The sequence below is a fragment of the Tupaia chinensis genome, unplaced genomic scaffold, assembly GCF_000334495.1.
Source record: "Tupaia chinensis unplaced genomic scaffold, TupChi_1.0 Scaffold144702_1, whole genome shotgun sequence".
NCBI lineage: Eukaryota > Metazoa > Chordata > Mammalia > Scandentia > Tupaiidae > Tupaia > Tupaia belangeri.
The window spans coordinates 348,051-373,358 of NW_006204563.1; the positions used below are offsets into that span (position 1 = coordinate 348,051).

General features: G+C 36.9%; 1 protein-coding gene across 4 annotated transcripts in view; it reads right to left on the minus strand.

Annotated features, from left to right (window-relative positions):
* The window catches only part of PIK3C2G (phosphatidylinositol-4-phosphate 3-kinase catalytic subunit type 2 gamma), a 469,433-nt gene that overhangs the window by 345,724 nt on the left and 98,401 nt on the right, over positions 1-25,308 (minus strand). For all 4 annotated transcript variants that reach the window (XM_027767815.1, XM_006167334.3, XM_027767814.1 and 1 more), the window contains 2 exons: positions 14,705-14,775; positions 11,840-11,903 (listed from right to left, as the gene is read on the minus strand). In XM_027767815.1, the coding sequence (XP_027623616.1) occupies positions 11,840-11,903; positions 14,705-14,775 (135 nt within the window). The remainder of the gene's footprint in view (positions 1-11,839; positions 11,904-14,704; positions 14,776-25,308) is intronic.

Sequence of the window (25,308 nt, forward strand, 5' to 3'; positions counted from 1 at the left end):
CCCAAAATCCCAAGAAGAGAGTAGAGAAGGGATTGTGGCATGGCCATCCCTCCCGGGATGAGTTCTCACTTTTCCTCTCACTGTCTTTGTCTCTCTTCAGAGAGTACATGTGACCTATAGCAAAAACTTTCAAAAATAAAATAAAAGGCTGATAGATTGGTGAGAAAAAAGAAAAAAATATTTTACAGACGTCATAAAGATTTATGTATACATCCTAAAAAGTAGTTTCTGGATATACAGGTGAATTCAACAAAGTGTGGTATTCAAGGTCATTATATAACATTCTATTTTATTTCTATAGCAACGGACAACTAGAAGATGATATTAAAAAGTAACCTTTCACAATATCATATAAAACATTAACTACATAAAGATAAATTTAGTAAAATATGTATAATACCTGTATACTATTATAAGTTACAAAACACCACTGAGAGAAATGTAAGAAAAATCTGTGGAAATGGAGATTTGGATTAGATTAGATTGGATGTACATATACTAGAAAATTCATTATTTAAAAGTATCAATTCTTAAAGAATTGATAAAATTTAATAAAATTGTAGCAAAGTATCTAGAATAGATAAAAATGTTTCAAAAAGAAAAATTTTTCAAAAACTTTGCCAGAGGGTACATGTGCTTAATGGAGAGCTATGAGAGTTGGCCATGTTGGATCCAACTGCCTTAACCACTATGTTACTGGGTGACCCTCATAATTTTCTATGAAAGTATGGTAAACAAGATATTTTGAATATCTGAATTTTGAAATAAGGAAAGACACACAGAATTGGAAATCTAGATTACAGCTATGCCTATATGGCTAATTGTTTTTGACAATGTTGACAGAATTATGCAATGGAGAAAAGTATATTATTTTAAATAAATTATTTAGGAACAACTGTGTATCTAGAAAAACAAAACCTAACACAAGCAAAAAAATAACTTAAAATTGATCCCAGAACTAAAAAAAATAGCTAAAGCTATTCTACAAATGATCTTAAAATAAACAAAATGTATGCAAATGTATATAGGCAAATATTATATAAACTAAAAGAAGCTATAAAATAAAATGTTAAAACTCAATTTCATAAAAATTAATGATTTTTTGAGTGATATAAATAAATGAAATAAACAAGTAAACAAATATCAAGCCACAGACAAGGAGAAAATATTTTCAAAACAAATACCATACCTCTCACAGTGAATTTTCATCTAGATATATAACTCTTACAATTCAATTTAATAACAAGAGGGAATATAGTTCAATTTTTAATGGAAAAATATTTAAGAAAGCACTTGACGAAAGAAGATATGTGAATGGCCAGTGATCACATGAACAGTAATCTGACATCATCAGTCTTAAGAAAATGCAAGATAAAAACATTAAGAAATATTGCCACACACGTGAACATCTAAAATGAAGGCACTGGCAATCTTGAGTATTGGTAAGAATGTGGAATAACAGAAGCTTTAACAGTGCATATATGATTCTATGGATGTAAACTTATCAAAAAGACAAAAGAAACACAAAATGAGGGAAGTAAATTATTGGTTTCATGAGATCTAGGACAGGAAAAATTTACTATAAAGAGACTTTTGGATACTTTTAATAAAAAATATTCATTTGTTCTATGAGAAAAAAAGATATATTTATTTATCTGTACATATAAAATACATATTTATAAAGTATATGTATATAATGGTTACGTCATTGGACTCCCACATGGCCAACTGCTGTTCAGGTCCTGGACCCATGGCTTGAATATTAGCCGGGTGTGTGTGCTTGCTTACCCAATATCCCAAAAGGAGAACGGAGTAGAAGGGATTGCAGCATGGATCTCTCACTTTCCCTTTCACTATCTCTTTCTGGTGAGCACACACACCCTATAGCAAAAAACTCTTAAAAAAACTAAGACATTATAATAAAGTGAGAAGATAAGCCACCAGCTGACAGAAGATAATTGCAAAACACATAACAAAAGGAAGAGTAAATATAACAAGAATCCCTGTGAATCTATTTGAAAAAAATATATGTAGCCCAGCCTAGGTGGTACAGTCCTTATTTAGGGCTTAAAGCCACATAGCTGATGGTGGTTTGGATTTCCCCCCTAGTTGACCTGAAACACACATTCATGTGTGGATATACTGACTAGCTGGAGGCTGGAGGAAGGGATCAAGGAATGACTAGACCCTATCAATGGATTCTCTTTCTCTCTCTCTTACATGTGAGAACATACGGTGTCTATGTATTCTATGGAAAAATATAAATGTGAGAAAATGTACAAAAGTTTGAACAAGTAGATATAAAAGAAGACAGAGCGCTGCTACATTAAAAAAAAAAATCAGCTCACTGTGCTGTGTGCTCACTGTCTGCCCTAGTTGCCTGCACCAACCATGCTGCATGCTCTCCAGTTCTGATTGCTTGTGCTGCATGCTCTCTGGTCAACCCTCCTGCCTCCTGCAGGCACCACTGCTATTACTTCACATTTTGCCTCCATGGTGCATTCCCCTCAGCTCAGCCCCTGGCTGTATAGGGACCAGAACGATTAGGATAAGTTAGGGAAAACATGCCTGCTGACTAAAGGGACTGCTACCTCTTCTGCAGCCCTCGGGTACCAAGCCATGGCCACTGCCTGTGAGTAGCCCCCACAGATAAAGGAATCAGGCAGGACTGTCAGGACAGGAGGAAGTAGACACAAACTTCTAGTTTCTATTTGAAAAAGGAGAGAATATCCAAATGCTTGAAACAGATGAGGCTCTGGAGGACATCTCCCTTCCCATCACACCCTCCGGAGAATGAGAGAAACTTTTCTCTGAAACTCTGAACCTCATACTCCTACCTGCAGTCCAGCATTCCCGCCCATAGAAGAACAAGAAAGCTGATACGGCACTAACACATCCTAGGGAAGCACAAGAACAAACAGTTTCAGGGAGAAGAAAAAAGAAACTGGACTTCCTACCCGACTGCCACCCCAACCTGGCAGGAGAGCTACGACATCCTGCAAGCTAGCCAGCAGGTGGCGTTCTGTTTATCAGAAGATGTAGAAAAGAGCACCCCCACTCAACAGAGACTGAGGAATTTGGGTACCACCTGCTGTTCTGGCAGACTGGGTAGACCTCCACTGTCTTCTGTCAGACTGAAGTCCAGGGGAATGGTTACTTGCTCCAATTGATGTCATCCCAAATGCCACCTTTAATTGTCTCATATACAGGCTATGTAAGCTCTGTTCAGATCTAGAAGACTATCTAGTCACAAGCCATTCTAGAATGACTTTGCCAGGGAACTGGGGATGTTCTCCCCACTCTTCCTCCCTGCCCTGCCTTCGAGGCACTAGAGACCATCCTGCAAAAATAAAGAAATGAGAGCTTCACCAGATGTCTAAACATCAATGCAGAGACACAAGCAATAAAATAAATCAAGGAACTATCTTTCCACAAAAGAACACAATAACTCCTTACCAATAATGGCTAAAAAACAAGAAATCACAGAAATTTCAGATAAGGAATTAAAAATATTCATCATAACAAAACTCAGTGAGATACAAGAGAAAAAGGGCAATCAATTCCAGGAGATGAGAAAGTCATTCCAAGATACATAGCAGGAATTCCATAAGGAGAAAGATAGCCTGAAAGGAATCAAGCAGAATTTCTGGAGATGAAGAACAAATCAGAATCTCCCTCAGAAGTATGAACAGCAGATTAAACCACACAAAAGAAAGAATCTCTGAACCTGAAGACATAAATCTCTGATTTAATCCAAGTCAGCAAAAAATAATGAAAATATACTGCTCTTCCCCCTAAAAATGAGGACAACATAGGAAAAACTCTAGACACCATTTAGGGGTTGAATAGCTTCACAATAGGTATTGCAGAAGGTAAGGAGATGGGTAAAGACATACAAAATATCTTTTTTTTCCTTTTTTTTTTTTTTTTTTGTTTTTTTTTTGAGAGGTTTTTGCTATAGGGCACGTGCATTTACCAGAAAGATAGAGACAGAGAGACAGAAAGCAAGAAATCACCCCTCCAGGGGAGATGGCCACGCCGTCTTCTCCTCCATTCTCCTCTCAGGATCTTGGGCACACACGCACATGCGTCCAGCATGAGTTTAGGCCACTGGGTCTGGGACTCGAACCACGGGTGACTACATGGAAGTCCAGTGACATAGCCATTATACTAACTGCTGGTCTCCAAAATATCTTTCATAAAATACTATCTGAAAACATTCTGAGTCTAGACAGAAATAAGAAATACAGGTGTAGGAAGTTAAAGAAGATGAAATAGATTGAATATTAGAAGATCTTTTCCAAGGTATATCATAGCCAAATTTGTGAAAATCAAAGACAAAGACAATATTCTAAAAATGTTCAAGAGAGAAATATCTAGGTACTTACAACAATTACCCCATCACACTAACCTCAGACTTCAACTGAAACAATGCAACCCAGGAAAGAATGAGAGGACATTTAAAACTCTGAGAGAGGGTGTGGTGAAAAGGGAACTCTTCTACACTGCTGGTGAGAATGTACATTTACATCCATGTGCAGATCTTCTGATTAACTGGAGGCTGAGGAAGGGGATCATGGAATGAAACTCTCAACTTCAGACTCCCATCATGCACTCCAGCATTCCTAACCTTAGAAGAACAAGATATTTACATTCCCACCAAAAGTGTAGGAGACTATAATACAGCCAATGTGGAGAACAAGATGGAGGCTCCTCAAAGACTTACAAATAGAACTACCATATGATCCAGTAATTCTATTCTTGGGTATGTACCCAAAGGATAGGAATAAACTCAGTTAGAAAAGAATTTGTGCATCCATTTTATTGCAACACTATTCACAATTGCTAAGACATGGAATCAACCCAAATGTCCATGAACAGAAGAATGCATTGAAAAAATATGGCACATATACAGTATGGAATACTACTTAGCCATAAAAATAAGACACTGGCACTTGATTGAAAGTGGATGAGCATGGAAAATTTACTAAGTGAAGCAAGCCAAATTATGAGAGAGATATTGTATGTCCCCACTTAATAAATACTGATTGTCCATACTTTATGGCAGAAACTCAAAGACTGGAAGATATAAACACATGAAGAATAATTGCAGACACTAGAAACAGTGTGGTAGGAGAGCGAGAAATAGTAGAGGGGAAGAGTAAAGGAATCAAGGAGAAAAAGAAGCAAAACATTTAAGGGACACAAAAATGAAAAATTATCTGTTGATGATAACACATATGAAAATATCTTTACCTGGACTAATTTATAGTGTATTCGTGCTGGGAAAATTCATTTTTTGAGTTGTAATAACTAACAGTGATTAAATGTGTGTGTTTTGGGGAGCCTCTGAAAGAAAAAAAAAAGTTTAGCCAATAATACTATACCAGAAAGGTTATCCTTCAAATTGGAGGGAGAAATGAAATTATTCCCAGATAAACAAAAATGGAAATAATTCATTAACACTGGACCAACTCTTCCAGGAATACTTAAGGGAATACTACATTAAAAAAAATGGAAGGGAGAAAAATAGAAATAAGAGAACATAAAATGACTAAGGAAAAGACTAACCAAGTGGCAGGAATAAGCCTGCAAATATCAATAATAAGGTTGAATGTTAATGGATTAAATTCCCCAATTAAAAGACACATACTGGCTAAATGTATTGAAAAGCAAGAGCCTTCTATATGATGCTTACAGGAAACACACCTCACTGATAAAGACATAAACAGACTGAAAATGAAGGGCTGCAAAAGTTGAGTTCATGCAAACAGAAATAAAAACAAACAAACAAACAAACAAATGCTGGAGTCATGATAGCAGACAAAATAGACTTCAAAGCTACTAAAGAGACAAAGAAGTATACCATAGTAGTAAAGGATCATTCACACAGAAGATATAAACATTGTAAATATTTATGCACCCTACATCAGGGCACCTCAAATTGTAAAAGATTGCTAGATTTAAAGGGAGAGATATATTGAAACATAGTACTTGTTGGGGACTTTGGCATCTCACTGTCACCCCTGGACAGGTCATCTAGACTAAAGTAAATAAATAAATAAACCAAGAGACATAAGAACTAAATAATGCCATAAACTAAATGTACCTGACAGGTTTTGATGGAACATTTTACCCAAGAACCACAAAATACACAGCTTTCTCAACTGTGCTTGGCATGTTTTCAAAGATCAACTATATAATAGTGCACAAAACAAGCCTTTAAAAATCAAAAAGTATAGAAACTATGTCTAACACATTTTCCAAGTTCAGGCAACAATTCCAAAAATAGACAAATGGCACTACTTCAAGCTAAAAAGCTTCTGCAAAGCAAAGAAAACAAAACATAAAGTGAGAATACAACTCAGAGAATGGTAGAAAATAATTGCAAACTATGCTTCAGATAAGGGACTAATATCTAAAATATATAGAGAACTCAAACCACTCACCTACAAATGAAAAAAAAAATGAACAATCCAATATAAAACAAAAACGGGCAAAGAAGCTAACCAGACAACTCCCTAAGGAAAACATACAGATGGATACAAAGCTATGAAAAAAATGTTCAACAGCTCTTATCATAAGAGGAACACAAAATGAAGCCACAATGGCATAAATTCAAGATATATAATAATAGGAGGTAAAAACATGAGAGGGGTAACAAAATGAAGCCTTGGGAATTCTCACATACAATGAAATATGTACAGTCTGACTATATACATATCTGGAATTACCTTGTAAATCTACAACACTAAGCAGATACCTCATAAAAACCTATGGCATAAGACTCAAATATATAATAATAGACAGGCAAGTGTAGATAGCGGAGACTATGGGAGACGAGTAAAGGGTAGGGAGTGAAAAAGAATAGCTCAGAAAAAAATAAAATAAATAACAGACATACGAATGTAAACAAACTTCCCTGTAGAAAATTATATGGTACTATCTTTGATTTTATTGTTTCACACTTTGAGAAATCATATTATACACTATAAAGATGTAAAATGATTAACTATAAATAAGAAACATTAAAGAAGAAGCAAAGAACCATGAATTTACTAAAAAGAAAATTAAAATAAAGCTAAAATATCATTATAATATGAATACTTCATGTTGGCAAACAGTTAAAAGGTGAACCATTTCACACATTGGTGGAAAAATGAAGCCTTGGGAATTCTAACATATGGTGAACTATGGAGTCTGACTATATACAAATCTGATATACCTTGTAAATCTACAACCCTAGGCAGATACCTCGTAAAAACACTTGCTATTAATTCAAGTGTATACCAACGGTAGAAAAGATACATAAATAGAGGTTCATTCTTCTGGTGGAGTACTATACATCAGTGAAAATGAACAAATAATAGCTAAACAGAACCAAGCTTATGAATCTCAGAAACACTATTAAGTGAAAGATACAGTACCCAAAATATGCATATAGTGTTATTTCATTTAGGCAGACATTTAAAAAAACTTAAAACTTTATATTGCTAACTAATGCACATTTTGGTGATGAAATGGTAAAGAAAAAGCATAAAATATTTATCACTAAAGTGTAGCTTTTATGTACAGAAGAGAGGTGAAGTAGCACACAGATAAGGTGTTATGATACTTGCAATATATTTTTTTATTACTTTTTTTCTTTTTTTGGAGAGGTTTTTGCTATAGGGCGTGTGCTCTTGCCAGACAGACAGAGAGAGACATAGAGACAGAAAGCGAGAAATCACCCCAGGAGCGATGGTCACGCTGCCATCCCTTCTCCTCCATTCTCCTCTCGGGATCTTGGGCATGCACGCACACGCATCCGGCGTGAGTTTTAAGCCACCGGGTCCAGGACGCGAACTGCGGTTGACTATGGGGGAGTCCAGCGACACAGCCATTAGGCTAACTGCTGGTCCCAGATACTTGCAATATTTTGTTAACTTATTGTTTAACAAGAGTGCCTGTTCTATTATTCTTCTTCAATACATATTTATATTATTACATATTTTTTGTGTATCATATGCCACTGTGCATAATCCAAAAAAAAAATTAGAAATCATGTTAGTCCAATGGAAAAAATGCTACAGTGTTTTCTATCTCACTAGGAACACAAACTACATGCTATAGGGCGTGTGCTCTTGCCAGACAGACAGAGAGAGACATAGAGACAGAAAGCGAGAAATCACCCCAGGAGCGATGGTCACGCTGCCATCCCTTCTCCTCCATTCTCCTCTCGGGATCTTGGGCATGCACGCACACGCATCCGGCGTGAGTTTTAAGCCACCGGGTCCAGGACGCGAACTGCGGTTGACTATGGGGGAGTCCAGCGACACAGCCATTAGGCTAACTGCTGGTCCCAGATACTTGCAATATTTTGTTAACTTATTGTTTAACAAGAGTGCCTGTTCTATTATTCTTCTTCAATACATATTTATATTATTACATATTTTTTGTGTATCATATGCCACTGTGCATAATCCAAAAAAAAAATTAGAAATCATGTTAGTCCAATGGAAAAAATGCTACAGTGTTTTCTATCTCACTAGGAACACAAACTACACTAAACAGTGATTATCTTCCATTTTTAAGATCTAGTTTTACTTTTCATTTTTTATACTTCAAGTCTGGGAGCGTTCTATATATAGAAGGTTTGACTTTAAGTAATTTCAGCCTGCCCTTTAGGTTTCAATTCTGCAATTGTACTTTATTTTCCTGTGGCCTGACCTTACTTATCTCCTTTATTTCCTTGACTTCTCCTTTTGTGACATTTCAACTGGTCCTTGTAACCTTTTATTTTATCCTGTTTTCTTGCAATTTTTTGGTCCTTTCTCAGTTTTTCTTCTTCTCTACTGTGAATGCAAATCAATTTTGTGACACTTTTCTTCAGAATCCCATACAATTCTCTATTTATGTGATAGTGATAAAAATAGTAGCAACAGTAGAAATAAACTTTTTACTTTATTTAACACTTTTTACCCTTCACTCACTATACTACATTAAGCATATTACAACCGCCTTCTTAATTATTAAACATATCATTGTATTATGCTTCATTATCTTCACTACGGTGGTGAATAATGTAATCTCTAGAAAGGCAGAATAAAAAACATCCACAGTGGCGGAGGGGACAGATGCCTTTATCTGTCTTTGGAATCTTCGACTCCTCAATTCTGTCTTCTTACTGCCACTGTTTAAATTATGTTTGAAACTGGAACTTCCAAAAAATCCAACAAGAGATTCACTTGTATTACAAGGGCTTTAGTTCTAAAAAAGGTACTAAATGTGTATTATAAAATTCTATGTGCTCCTTTCTTTCTACTTATATGTGGAATTTTCTGCCTTTCTCTTCTATTCTTAATGTCTTTGAAAAGTTGGAGATGAATACAGAATCCAGAATGAATACAGAAAATATTTCTTACAATTTAAGGCATGAATGGAATAGAACAAGTACAGCCCATGAAAAGGCTCTATGTAAATTACCTGCCAAACTAGCCATTTAACAAATAGCCAGAATACCCAATCTGCAATGAGTCGAGTCTAAAATGTGCTAAAACAATCACTCTGAGAAAAAAAAAAATTGGTAACTTAAATTCCTTTCTATCATACTAATTCATCTGCATGTTTGTTATTTTTTCAGCTCCATATATAGTAATCCAAGTTTGAGAGGTATGATAGAAATACTATTTTCCTAATTGAACTATTTTGAACATTAATGAAATGCTACTTAATGTACTTGTCATGTAAATAGCACAAAATTGTGAATTGATGATATCATAGTCCATTTCTGTTCCTCAGCTATTTACTACGGATGCTTCATAGAAAAAAAATATTCTTTAAACAGTTCATTGTTTTGGAATGAGTTCATCTAGAGAACTGCGACATTGTTGTCTATTTAAAAAATAATGGAGTTGTGAGTGATGATTGCTACTTGTCTGGGATAATGCTAAAAAGACTATTTCAGTATGTTTCTGGTGTTTTGCCAACTTTTAAGTCATACTGAAAAAATTGACAATTGTCAATAGCATCATTCAAAGTAGAACGATTGGAGGCTTCATATTTGAGTAACATAATCAAACTTCGGAATTTGGGAATTGAGAGCTGTTACACATTCTCAGCAACGTATATGTGTGCATGTTTGCGTGTGTGTAAAAATAAAGATGTCTATAATACATGAGCTGAGACATTTACATAATAGAACGTACCAGTAAGTATGTTACCATAACCTCAGAAGCGTTTCTTTATATAGACAAGAGACACATGAGCGAGGAACGAAGTCTTAAAGTGTCATGGGTACCTGGTAAATTTAAAATTCTACACTAGAGATAATGACTATCATAAGGTTGAGGAATCAAGCTGAGAGAGGTACTAATTATGACTCTATCATGAGACTTAAACCAATCTAATTGTGGATTCTTTTCACATCCCACATCTTAAACTTCCAGATTGAGGGCAGGCTCAAAAAAGAAAGATGGAATTCAAGAGAGAGGATTGTACTCCAAGAAGAAATGTGAGTCACGTATTTGTTATCCACATGTCTTTAGATAATTGTGTGGGATTCACATATGAGTTGTTATTTACATTAAAAATATAATTATTATTTTCAAATCCCTTTAGTGTTCATTAATATTTGGAACCAAGTTACCTGAGGTGTATATCCTCTTATGTATGTCAGAAGTCAATTACTTAATGGATAAAGAAGTCCTCACTTGTTTAAAACATATCTCTGTTTCAAACAATTTTCTGTGATAATTGGTGTTTCATCTGTGGAAGTCTAACCCTTCTCTGGAATGGAAGTTATGATAAATGATCTGCCTAGTGGAGATCACAACTTGGTTGCTCAATAGGTGACCACATTTCAGTAGCCTTGGACTGAACTGATTATTTTCCCCTGTGAAGCAAGAGTCTTCGATATTTTAACAAATTGTTGTCTCCAAGAATCTGGAGGTGTTCTAGGCACCCATTTCCTCTGTTACTCCTCACAGTCTCGCCAAGTCACATAAATTGTGTATTTTCACCTGCTGTGGGTATGTCTACCCATATCCATCCCAATAGCAGAGCTTTAGCCCATGCCCTCATCATCTTTTTGAGCTAAAGAACTGCTCCTCTCATCTTCCTTCAGTTATTCTGTTAACGTGCATAATGGTTCCATGTCATCATCTGATAAATTAGAAAATCATTAAATGGGCTATTAGAGGTACATAAGATACTACATAATTTGGCTCCTGTCTGTCCCTTTCATCTGGTCTTTTTCCAGGTTCTCACCTTAAACCCTAATTTTAGCCATTTCCAATTGAATACAGTTTCCTAATCATACCTAATCTTTTTGTTTCTGTTTATATTATTTGGCGAAAGTTACCCCTACTCCTCACCTTCCTTCACAATACCTCTTCTCTGGATGGAAACCACGTACTTATTTTCCAACATTCAGCTCTAATGGGCAAAACAGACCACTGTGTGTCCTATGTGCACACAGGTCTCATGGAGCATCTACCACCCTTTACTACATGCATCTTTTCCCTTGATTATTTTTCCATCTTGGAATAAAAGCCCTCCAAGTGTAGACCCTCTGGTTTATTCATCTTTGCAATCTGCAGAAACATGTTGCAAAGGTTTAGAAAAACAGTTGGTGCTTAATAAATGCTTTTTTTCCTTTTTTATTCTTTATAATATCTTTTTTAAAAATTAATTTATTTTACATGTCATCACAGCATACAAAAGGCAAGTTCCCATCCAGAATACACTATTTAGTGGCTTAGTCATACTTGTTATTGTCAACAAATAATTTTCCGTATTTCACCCTCTGCCAATTATAAATGCTTCTTGAACTGATAGATAAAGTAATAAAAGTTAATACCTGAGTTTTCCATAGGTATTTCAGGTGGAAGTCATATTGTTTGAGTACTGTTGAGAGGCACTGTCTGAAAGGAAAAAGCAATAACTTTGTTGAAAAACTGGGTGGGAAACTTAGGTTTAGCACACGCATTTTTTATAAGATCTGTCTTGCCCATTATTTGATGGTAGGCATGGTATAAAAAGAAACAATATTGACAAAATCTTAAAAACATTTTAGATGGTTGCCTTATACTATTCATATAACTTGATAGACTACAAATATATTTGAACATTTTAGAACTCCAAAGAAATTATGACAAATTAAACCTCTTAAGGGCTGATAATGATAACAAATAACTTTTATTCAGAATGTAAATTGCAGAGCTTCATAAGCAGATAATGGCAAATATTAACATCAAGAAATGTTAAATACATAAAAATCTTGTAGAGAATCGCATTAGAAACCAATGGCAAATATTTATAACAAATAGGTTTATCTCTGACATCAAACTTCTTCATTTTTCTTTCCTCAGCTTCTTATGCTCTAGCTTTATCTGTGCTTAGGGGGCATTTATATTACTTGAACAGAGTTTCTTCTTGTTTTCATGTTCAAAACAGCATCCACCACACCAACTTGGCTCTGAGATTCACGCTCAGTCTCTGCCAGCCCTTAATCATGGGCATATGCACCCCCCGCATATCCATGGAGGTCTCTGGTCATGACCTGGGAACTTTTCCATCCAGGGTGGCCTCACAGAGTTATTTCGTTTTACTGCCGTACCTCACTCAAGCTCTTAGGGCTAGATCTTTTGGTGATAACTTTAAAGGGTCTGAAAATAGCAAACAAATCACCACTGTATCACAGAAAGCCAGTTCCTACAGGCCTTTGTGATGTTGTGAATAGGCTTATGCTAGATAACACTGGAAAAAGAAAAGGGATGCGGTCAGAATGCAATGCGAGTGGATTAAGCACTACCTGAGACAGACCTGGCTTTAGCTGTGGCTGTGGCATTAAATGTGATGGTTGTCAAATGTTTGAATATCCCTGTGTTTTAGGTTTTATATTAAAGAAGGAACAATACTGGGAACTGGCATTTGCGGCCTCTCCTACCTGATCCCCACCCCCCACCCCACCTCCATCTCTCCAGAGTATGGTCCACTGTCTTGAGGTTAGAGGATCTAAAGTCTGAAGACAGGTTGCCCTGAGAGGGCCCTTGAATTCTTCACTGCAGTAAAACTTTGGATTTACTATGATTTAACCCTGTGGGCATCAGTACCTGCATGTGGTCAAGACCAGAAAACAGCAGAAGGGACATTTTCTTGCTGTTACCTTCTTCTCACAGTCTCCACTTGCATCTCTGTGTCCCAGGTAGCCAGTCACAAGTCACAACAATCTTTCACGAAACCAGTTCAAAATAGTCATTTTTTTCCCTAAGATTTTCCTACTTTCTAAAGATTTGGGTTTTTTTTTGATGTCTCTCTCTAAGGTTTTCTTTTCTTTACTTATTAATTCTGAGAGAGAAAGAGAAAGGCACCCATAACAGGGTTTTCATGCTGTGATCCACCCCACCCCCTGCCAGCCTCAGCCAATCAGGAACATGGAGATGTGCATGTGCCCTTGCGTGTGCAGAGAGACCTGGGTAAGGAATCTTCTCGCATGGTCTCAGGGTTGTGAAATGTTGTATTATGGCTGCATTGTCATGGCTGGCCTTCCTTCTGTTTTTAGTTTAGTGTGTTTTTATTTGTTTGTTTGTTTTTCCTAGATAGATTTATTTCACAGAAAAAGAAACTGTAGCCTTTGTTAATAAGCTATCCCAACATGAACCTATCCCTGATCCATGGAATTAAGTATAAAATGACAATTTGGAATAGAGTGTGTCTAAAGTCCCTTCTAGTCCCAGCCATTCTATGATTTTATGGTATGAACCAGAAATTTAGTGGGAGGAGAGGAGAAAAGAGGCATGGATGAAAAGACATAATAGTTAAATGAAAGTACATGGCCTTTGCAAATTTCAGACAGACCTAATTCCAGTCCTGCTTCTAACCACCTGAGTGGCCTTGAGAGTTATTTCACCTTCCAAGATTTTAGATTCCTTGATTCTGAAGTAGAAGACTATATCTCACAGGGCTTTAGCACGAGTTAGATGAGATAATAAATATAAACATAACAGTTCCACAAGGTGACTATTATTAAAAGTCACTATAAACAAGTTTAACTCATATTGTATAGCAGGTTTTGCTTTAAAGGTTTGTGACATATACCATCCCATCCACCTTGTCTTTGAGGCTGGTTTGGCCCAGACAACTTTAATTCCAGATTATCCCAAATTGGAGCACGGCACCTTCTCTCAGTTTAGCTTCCTGCTTAGGTCTATTCTTCTGGATAGTACATCATTTAGAAATAAGAATCAGTTAGGATGTGTTCATTTGGTATCACTTGAGTTTTCTAATTTAAATTCGAACTGTTCTGTTCTCAATATACCAGTTATCTTCAGGGAGTTCCAGAAAGGAATTTAAAGAAGGAGATGGATACTTTTGAAGTACGGAAATTTAGTTATACAAAGCGCTTAGTGACACATGCCCACCCAAATTCACGAAATGAAGGAGAATAAATTCTTTAAACTGTGATAACTGGCAGAGGAGATTTTTAAAAAATGAATGGTAGATTGTTCTGGAAAGTGTTAGCAGCTCTTCAAATACATCTGCATAGCTGTGAAGGGCAGATAATTATTAACAGAATTTGCCACAGGGAGCTATCTGTGAAAAGTACAATAGCTTCCACAGTACTAGTGAAAGGACAGTTTTACCCTCAACTGAAAAATATTGTGATTTGGCATTTGAGAACTCAGTTAGAAAATATTCCTGGAACAGAAATAAAGTGTCTTACCTGGATACTTTCCAAATATGCATAAATTCTAGAAGTTGGTTCAGATAAAACTGACTGTGGTCATCTTCATGCTGTAGACAGCAGAATACATTAATATTTATAAAGTGAATGGGAATGAGTACCAGATAAAAATAGTTCCCTAACTTCCTGCTGTCATTTTATTCAGCTCTTTTGATAACCCTCATTCATCATTTTTATACTTTGTCTTAAAGACCTTACAAGATTCTCCTTAACTGTGAAAACCTTCTTTTAAACAGTAAAACAGAAAACGAAGCTTTGAGGATAAACCTGAAGGATGGTTAAAAAAGCACCCTGACATCACAAGGGCACACATTAATTTCTCCTGGCTAGCAGGATGGCAGTTCCCACACAAATGTGCACATTGTATTTTCACATTTAGGCCCCGCATGCCCTGGCAGTGTGAGTCTGGACATTCTGCCAGAGGGGCCTGCAGACACACAGTGAACGCCTCCATTTTTCAGCTTCACTACATCTTGCTACCAAAACGTCAGGGCAAGAGAGCTTTCCGTTCCATGAACACTACACTATGCTAACTAATGACAGCTGTTGATAGGTATAAATTCTAGGAGTTATTAGTGGGCATTGTGTTTTCTCTCCATTTGGGCAGGAGCTATAGTCATTTCCCCTACACACACCACACACACACATCTGCAGATTCACTTTCCACAATTTATGAGTCATGGTCAGCCACTATCTGAATATAGGTGAGTACAGCACAGTAAGATACTTCGAGAGCGAGAGACCATATTCACACAACTTTTATTATAGTAGATTGTTGTAATTGTTATCTTTCATTATTATTGCTAATCTTTTACTGTACCTCATTTATAAATTAAACATTATCATAGCAATGTATATAGAGGAAAAACAACATAGTATTTCATGTAATACTGTCTGGAGTTTCAGGCATCCAGTTGTGGGGGTGTCCGTTGGAATGTATCTCCCACAGAGAAGAGGGAAGTACGATAATGATCTTAAAATATCTGTTTTGTGGCATGCCTGCACACACACACACACACACACACACACACACACATGCACACATACCCTTAAACCTGACTAGCCCTTCTGGAACAAGCATTCATGAAAATTCTATGCACGTGTACAAAAAATAATATTCTAAACATTATCATAATTGTACCATTTCATTACACAGAGGGGTTAAATTTCACAGTTGAGTGAGTTCCCTAATGCCTGGGGTGCATGTAATCTTGTGAGTCAGTGCGCACACTATCTGTTTTTAAAACTGCCTATTAAAGCCTCTGACAAAAAAACATCAGAAGGAAAACCTTTATATGGCTTAAGGTCAAAGGTAAATTAATTTTATATTGATTAGTTTTGTAAAGAGGAAGAAGCAAGCTAGGTGACATACAAAGAATAAGGTCATCACTGTAAAACAAAATTTTGAGTGCATGTTGCTGAAAAGAAACACTTTGAAGAAATTCTAAAGAACTTGAGACTGTTAGGCTTACTCTGTAGGTATTATATGTAGAGTCTCTGGGATAGCTAAAATGGAAAGTGTGGAGGCCAGCAGGTGGTGTCATGGTTAGGGTGCAGGACTCCTACATGGCTGACCCTGGTGTGGGTCCCAGACCCATGACTTGAAACTCACACTGGGCGCGTGTGCATGCATGCCCAAGATTACACGATGAGAATGGAGGAGAAGGGACTGTGGTATGGCTATTTCCCATGGGGAGTGATTTCGCATTTTTCTCTTCATCTCTCTGGCAAGTGCATGTGCCCTATAGCAAAAAAAAAAAAAAAAAAAAAACAACCAAACAAACAAAAAACAAAAACAAAAACCAAACCCAAACCCCCAAAAAAAACCTCTCTAAAAGATAAATAATAAAAATAAATAAATAAGTAGAATGGAGAGTGTGATACTAGACAGGTAATTATTTTTTAAGAGACAGAGAAAGATGAAATAAGGGTGGGAATAAGGGTAAACGGGGGAGGGTCAGTAGGTGGTATAGTGTTTAAGGGGCTGAACTTCCACATGGCTGACCACAGTTCGAGTTCTGGAACCAGTAGCTTGAAATTTACAACGGGCACATGCATGTGTGTGTGTGTGTGTGTGTGTGTGTGTGTGTCCAAAATCCAGAGAGGAGAATGGAGAAGGGATTGCAACATGGCCATGCTGTCTGGGGTGTAATTTCTCACTTTCTCTGTGTCTCTCTCTGTCTCTGCAGTGAGCACATGCACCCAATAGAAAAAAATTTCTTTAAAAAAATAAAAGAATGGTAAAAGGGAAGGGTCAATAGAAAATGAATAAACAAAATTTAAAAAATGGGAGCAAAATTTGAACCATACTATTTGATATTTGCCTTCCTTCAGTAGTTGGAACCAAAGCAACTAAGTAAATATGCTAACTTATATTTTTCTGTATAGTATAATTATACTAATTTAAAAAGCCAGTTTTTGGGACCAGTAGGTGACATGGCTGTTAGAGTATTGGACTCCCAAATGGCCAATTGTGGTTCAAGTCCCAGATCTGGCAACTTGAAAATCATGCCAGTGTGTGCGTGTGTGTGGGTATGCCCAAAATCCTAGGAAGAGAATGAAGGGGAAGGGGTTGTGGCATGGCCATTCCTCTGGGGAGGGGGGGGATTTCTCACTTTCTCTGTCTCTAGGAGTTGTTAGTGGGCATTGTGTTTCTCTCTGGAGAGCACACATACCCTACAGGAAAACCACACACACACACACACACACACACACACACACACACACACCACCTTATTTGTTTTCCAGAGATATGTTATGTTGGGGGAAAATTGACCTTTATTATAAATTAGAAAATGTTTTACTTTCAAGTATCTCAAAAGACTGGAGAAAAATTTTACTTGCATGAATTATATTGTGTACTTTAACTTGTTTTAAAGCTAAAGGCCATCTTGGTCTTAAGAAAAAGCAAAAAAAAAAAAAATCTTTTTCTTTTCTTTTTCTTTTTTTTTTTTGGTACAAAAATCTATTGCTGTAAATGTTCTATGAATGTTCCCTCAAGCTGGAAGGGAATCTAGATTTCATGATTAGTATCCACAATGTTGGCAATACTTTTGATCATATTTGAGACAGATTAAAAAGAGAAGCAAAATTTTAAAAAGAAGAGATTTAGTCACTCATATAACATCTAAGCAGGATGAGAATTTTAAAATTTTGAAATGGAGGTTGATTTCTAAAGATTTCCAATCTGCTTTACAAACGATTTCTTGAACAGGAACTAAACATATTTCGGTATAATATAATCAAGTCTAAAATAGAAAAGGCACTAGGATGGATTCAGCTTTGTAATGCCTTTTACATTTAGAAACTCTAACGTAGCTACTCAAAGGTGATGTTGTCAATTAATCTAATAGAATGATAATAATCATTATATTCCTAGTATTATACCAAAGATCCTATGAAGCCAATTTTACTCTGTCTTACTAGAAATACAATCTAGTTGTTCATAACTTTTGGCTTACAGCTGAAACAAATCTCAGAAAATTTTGACTCCGCTATAAGAACTAGAATAAAGAGAAAATATACACTACCTCCTTATGATGTATCCATAAAATTAAAAAGGAAAACAAGCGTAAATTATTTTAAATATAGCAATTCAGATAGTAAAAGAGTCACAAGTAGATGACTGTCTCAGTTATATTTAATTGATCAATATAGTACATATATTGCAGAAAGAACATTTTATAAAACTTACTTTAAAATCAAGGCCCAGGGCTGGGCCCATAGCATAGTGGTTAAGAGAGCCAAATCTCACATGGGCAACCACAGTTTGAATCCCAGTCCTGGTGACTTGAAACACATGCTAGGCGCAGGTGTGTGTGTGTGTGTGTGTGTGTGTGTGTGTGTGTATGTGTGCCCAAGATCCGACAGGATGGAGAAATGCAGAAGAAAGGATTGTGATGTGACCATATCCTATGTATTCTCTCTCTCTGTGTGTCTCTCTCTCAAGAGAGACAGAGCCCCTTGGCAATTAAAAAACAAAAACAAGGTGATTTTTAAAATTATTATTTTCTTCTCCAAAATAGAATTAGCAATTAATACTACCCTGCTCTATGGATATTGAATATTTTAAATGAATATGGTGGTTTGTCAAAATTACTGATATTGGGGCCAGCAGTTGGCATAATGACTATGTTGCTGGACTCCCACGTAGTTGACCGCAGTTTGAGTCCTGTACCCAGTGGCTTAAACTCACACCAGACATGTGTGTGTGTGTGCTTAAGATCCTGAGAGGAGAATGGAGAAGGTATTATGATGTGGCCATCCCACTTCGGGGGTGATTTCTCGCTTTCTGTTTCTTTGTTTCTCTCTGTCTTTCTGGCGAGTGCATGTGCCTGATAGCAAAAACCTTTCCACACACAGACACAAAATTGCTGATATTAGTAAAAATTATTATTCATAATGTATAGGTTGTTTTAACATGACACACCAGTCTACATACCTCTCAAAATTTTTAGCATTGTGAGTACAGTTTTAAATGTTTAAATAAAAACAAATATTAGTAAAGTTTTAGAGTTTTAAATAGTAAAGAGCTGAAATATTGTATAATCTAATATCCTAATTGTATGACATTTGATAGTTAATATAGTCATACTAGGTGCTGGCAATGACTTAAGCTCTTCATTTATATTTCTCAAGTGAGTTCTCATAATAACAATGTCAGGTTGCTACCATTATTCTTCATGTTTCAATTTTAGATGAGGAAATTAAGATTCAGAGAGTTTAATAATTTCTCCAATAGTGCACATTTGAATTGGGCAATGTAAAACCATAATCTGTTGTTTTAAACAATATGCCAAATTAATCCATTTAATACTCCTTATTTCTTATGGTCAGAGCTAGGTCTATGCTCCAAGATTTAGACATAGTAATAAAAATTACCGCTAACCTCTCATGTTAACCTGCATTGGGTGCCCCTACTCCTGACTCTAAAAACATAGTTATATTTCTTTCAAGACACATATCTTTATTGCACTTTATTATATACATTCGCTTATTGCCTTTCCATCTACGAAGATGTGAATACTGTATTCTAGAACAGGCACTGAGATGTCTTGTTTGTCTCCACATCTCCAATGTCTAGAATAATTAGTCCAGCACATAGTAGGTGTTTCATTATTATTTGATGAACAAATGAACATCAATCAGTGCATGTATGTTTTCTAAGATATAAATCTGAATTTTCATTAGGTTCATTCAGTTTTTCCTCCAACATGTGAAATCTTTGACAATTACTACATATGCAGGTTAAAAATATTTAATAAATATTTGTTAGGTTAACAAATTATCATTAGGTTATAAAGTACTTAACTCAGTTTCCAGAAGTACATCCTTTAAAAAAAAATTTAGAGAGATTTTTGCTATAGGGTATGTGAGCTCGTCAGAGAGACAGAGAAACAGAAAGCAAGAAATAGTCCCCTGGGGAGATAGCTATGCTGCAATCCCTTCTTCTCCATTTTCCTTTCAGGATTTTGGACACACATGCACACACTCCTGGAGTGAGTTTTAATCCTCTGGGTTGGGGACTCAAACTGTGGTCGATTATTTGGGAGTCCAGCAACCTAACCATTATGCCATCTGCTGGTCCCAATCCTTATAAATTTTAATAAAATGTGGGCCAGCAGGTGGCATAGAGGTTAAAGTGCTGGATCCCACATGGCTGGTTGCATGATTGGAGTTCTGGACCCTGTGGCTTAAAAATCACATTGGGTTGAGACCAGCAGTTAGCGTAATGGCTATGTCACTGAACTCCCATGTAGTTGACTGTAGGTCTAGTCCCGGACCTGGTGGCTTAAACTCATGCCAGGTGCGTGTGCATGTGTGCCCAAGATCCCAAGAGGAGAATGGAGGAGAAAGGATTGCAGTGTGGCCATCCCTCCCCCCGGGGGGGGTGACTTCTCGCTTTCTATCTCTCTGTCTCTCTCTGTCTTTCTGGCGAGAGCATGCACCTTATAGCAAAAACCTCTCCAAAAAAAAAAAAAAAATCGCACTGAGTTCCATGCATGCCCAAAATCTTGAGAGGAGACTGGAAGAGAAGGGCTGGTGGTGTGTCTGTCTCCCTGAGGAGTGATTTCTCACATTCTTTCTCTCTGGCAAACACACGCACTCTATAACCAAAAAAAAAAAATGAAATTGTAATATGCTTTTCTTTAGAATGTGATGCTAAACAGCTTTTTAGCTGATTAGGATTTGGAAATATGGGGACATGGAACGTCTTTCTTATATTCTGTGTAGAAGTTACTATTCCTCCTTAATTGGGTCAGTATCCATGGAATCCCCTGGACACTATGCTTCCCGATGGCAGAGATCTTGTTGACTTTGTTCACCATTCTGGCTCTCAGTAGTAGAGGTCCTAGAACATTTACATCGAAAATACTTATAGATAGCAGTAGCAGATGGCATAATGATTATGACACTGGACTCCCATGTAGCTAATCATGGTTTGAGTCTAGGACCCAAGGGCTTGAAACTCATACCAGGTATGTGTGCATGCATGCTCAAAATCCTGAGAGGAGAATGAAGGAGAAGGGATTGTGGCATGGCCTTCCCCCTTGGGAGATGATTTCTAGCTTTCTGTCTCTCTCTCTGATGAGTACATGCACACTATAGCAAAAAACTCTCTCTCTCTAAAAAAGAAAAAAAAAAGAAAAAATAGAAAATACTTATAGAATGAATAAAATACTTTGCCTCCAGCACAGCAATTTAAATAAGTGTCAGTGGTAAAAAGATTTATGGATGAGAAAAGGCATTTATATCCTTTGCTAAAACTTGTTAAATTAGCCACGAGTTGGTGATATTTATTGTAGTAGGTAAAGGTTCATGAGTTGAATCATGACACATGAAAAAGAAACATATAACTTACTGTCCTCTATGCTCCAAATGACATGGAGAAACATGCATTTCTGGTGGCAAATACACACTAGACACCCAAAGATGACTGTGTGCTTGTCTCTGGACATGATGACATCATGGTTATGACAACTCAAAGATACTGCATTGGTTGGAATTATAATAAAGGAAGTTTTGTGGCTAGACTATTTTTGCACAAATTCCATCTCCTTTATTGTGAGATTTTGGCCCACTTAATTACACACTTATTTTTCAGTACTTTTATTTACATAAGATGAAAAGAAGTAGTATTCATCACTTTCTTTGCTCTCAGGATATTGTGAATTAATGCATTTAAAGCACTGAGAACCAGTACCTGGAACCTAAAACAAAAGGTCTTAAAAAAGTTCATGAAAAATGATTATGAAAAAACTATGCATAGATTTAAAAATGGTTGTGCACCGAAAATAGTCATACATTAATTATTTTGTAGTTACCAGAGGGTACATATGGGAAAGAGAGCATGAAAGTGTCCCCCCCAAAGGGGAATGGTCAATACATAATTCTTTTTCCTCCATTCCATTTTGTTTGTCAGAAGTTTAAATACACACACACACACACACACACACACACGTCCCCTGGGGAGATAGCTATGCTGCAATCCCTTCTTCTCCATTTTCCTTTCAGGATTTTGGACACACATGCACACACTCCTGGAGTGAGTTTTAATCCTCTGGGTTGGGGACTCAAACTGTGGTCGATTATTTGGGAGTCCAGCAACCTAACCATTATGCCATCTGCTGGTCCCAATCCTTATAAATTTTAATAAAATGTGGGCCAGCAGGTGGCATAGAGGTTAAAGTGCTGGATCCCACATGGCTGGTTGCATGATTGGAGTTCTGGACCCTGTGGCTTAAAAATCACATTGGGTTGAGACCAGCAGTTAGCGTAATGGCTATGTCACTGAACTCCCATGTAGTTGACTGTAGGTCTAGTCCCGGACCTGGTGGCTTAAACTCATGCCAGGTGCGTGTGCATGTGTGCCCAAGATCCCAAGAGGAGAATGGAGGAGAAAGGATTGCAGTGTGGCCATCCCTCCCCCCGGGGGGGGTGACTTCTCGCTTTCTATCTCTCTGTCTCTCTCTGTCTTTCTGGCGAGAGCATGCACCTTATAGCAAAAACCTCTCCAAAAAAAAAAAAAAAATCGCACTGAGTTCCATGCATGCCCAAAATCTTGAGAGGAGACTGGAAGAGAAGGGCTGGTGGTGTGTCTGTCTCCCTGAGGAGTGATTTCTCACATTCTTTCTCTCTGGCAAACACACGCACTCTATAACCAAAAAAAAAAAATGAAATTGTAATATGCTTTTCTTTAGAATGTGATGCTAAACAGCTTTTTAGCTGATTAGGATTTGGAAATATGGGGACATGGAACGTCTTTCTTATATTCTGTGTAGAAGTTACTATTCCTCCTTAATTGGGTCAGTATCCATGGAATCCCCTGGACACTATGCTTCCCGATGGCAGAGATCTTGTTGACTTTGTTCACCATTCTGGCTCTCAGTAGTAGAGGTCCTAGAACATTTACATCGAAAATACTTATAGATAGCAGTAGCAGATGGCATAATGATTATGACACTGGACTCCCATGTAGCTAATCATGGTTTGAGTCTAGGACCCAAGGGCTTGAAACTCATACCAGGTATGTGTGCATGCATGCTCAAAATCCTGAGAGGAGAATGAAGGAGAAGGGATTGTGGCATGGCCTTCCCCCTTGGGAGATGATTTCTAGCTTTCTGTCTCTCTCTCTGATGAGTACATGCACACTATAGCAAAAAACTCTCTCTCTCTAAAAAAGAAAAAAAAAAGAAAAAATAGAAAATACTTATAGAATGAATAAAATACTTTGCCTCCAGCACAGCAATTTAAATAAGTGTCAGTGGTAAAAAGATTTATGGATGAGAAAAGGCATTTATATCCTTTGCTAAAACTTGTTAAATTAGCCACGAGTTGGTGATATTTATTGTAGTAGGTAAAGGTTCATGAGTTGAATCATGACACATGAAAAAGAAACATATAACTTACTGTCCTCTATGCTCCAAATGACATGGAGAAACATGCATTTCTGGTGGCAAATACACACTAGACACCCAAAGATGACTGTGTGCTTGTCTCTGGACATGATGACATCATGGTTATGACAACTCAAAGATACTGCATTGGTTGGAATTATAATAAAGGAAGTTTTGTGGCTAGACTATTTTTGCACAAATTCCATCTCCTTTATTGTGAGATTTTGGCCCACTTAATTACACACTTATTTTTCAGTACTTTTATTTACATAAGATGAAAAGAAGTAGTATTCATCACTTTCTTTGCTCTCAGGATATTGTGAATTAATGCATTTAAAGCACTGAGAACCAGTACCTGGAACCTAAAACAAAAGGTCTTAAAAAAGTTCATGAAAAATGATTATGAAAAAACTATGCATAGATTTAAAAATGGTTGTGCACCGAAAATAGTCATACATTAATTATTTTGTAGTTACCAGAGGGTACATATGGGAAAGAGAGCATGAAAGTGTCCCCCCCAAAGGGGAATGGTCAATACATAATTCTTTTTCCTCCATTCCATTTTGTTTGTCAGAAGTTTAAATACACACACACACACACACACACACACACACATACACAATATGGCAATGTGCTTTTCCAACCACCAGGGTCAGGTTTCAACTGTGGTCTGCCATGTGGGATCCAGGTCCTTTAACCATTGAGCCATGGCCCAGCCCTCCGTGAACTTTTTTGAATTTTCCTCATATACACAAAATATGTATAAAGTGTTAATAAGTGTTATTAAACACTTAACATATCCTGAACTTTGAGCTATACGGATATGCCTGTGAAAGACTAACAAAAAACTTGCAAGTTATATGTGTGTGTGTGTGCATATATGTATGTGTATATATATATATATATATATGTGTGTGTGTGTGTGTGTGTGTGTATATATATATGGAGAGAGAGAGAGAGTATGCAAGTACTAGATTTTTTTTGGGGGGGGGGGTGGTTTTCACTATAGGCCTCATGCGCTTGCCAGAAAGACAGAGAGAGACACAAAGTGAGAAATCACCCCCGGGGGGATGGCCACGCCGCAATCCCTTCTCCTCCATTCTTCTCTCAGGATCTTGGGCACACACTCATACACACCCAGTGTGAGTTTAAGCCACTAGGTCTGGGACTCAAACCGCTGTCAGTTACATGGGAGTTCAGCGACATAGCCATTACGCTAACTGCTGGTCCTGAGTGCTAGAATTTTGACCTATATCATTGGCACTCACATTCAAAACTTTTTTGAGAGTAACCTGTAAATTCTAAGCGAGTTTCCCACACAGGTTGATAGCATAATGTATGGGCTCTGAAGACTCAAGACTGGGCTCAAGTCCAACTTCTGCTGCTCTCCAGTTCCATGATTATAATCTCGGGGAAGTCATGACACTTCCCTGTGATTTAGTTTCCTGATTTTTAATAGTGTTTGTCTCCTAGAATTGTTGTGATGATTAAATGTGATAGAAATGTTAAAGTCTCTGACATAAAATATATACCCTATACATATTATATCATAGTAGTAGAGTCATATAGAATTTAAAATAAACCTTAATTTATATGGAACTGAAATCTCGGTGATTTGTGAATTACTACCGAAAAGACCACCTTTTTTCTAGAAATATGCAAATTAGAGCTATATATTTTCTCTTC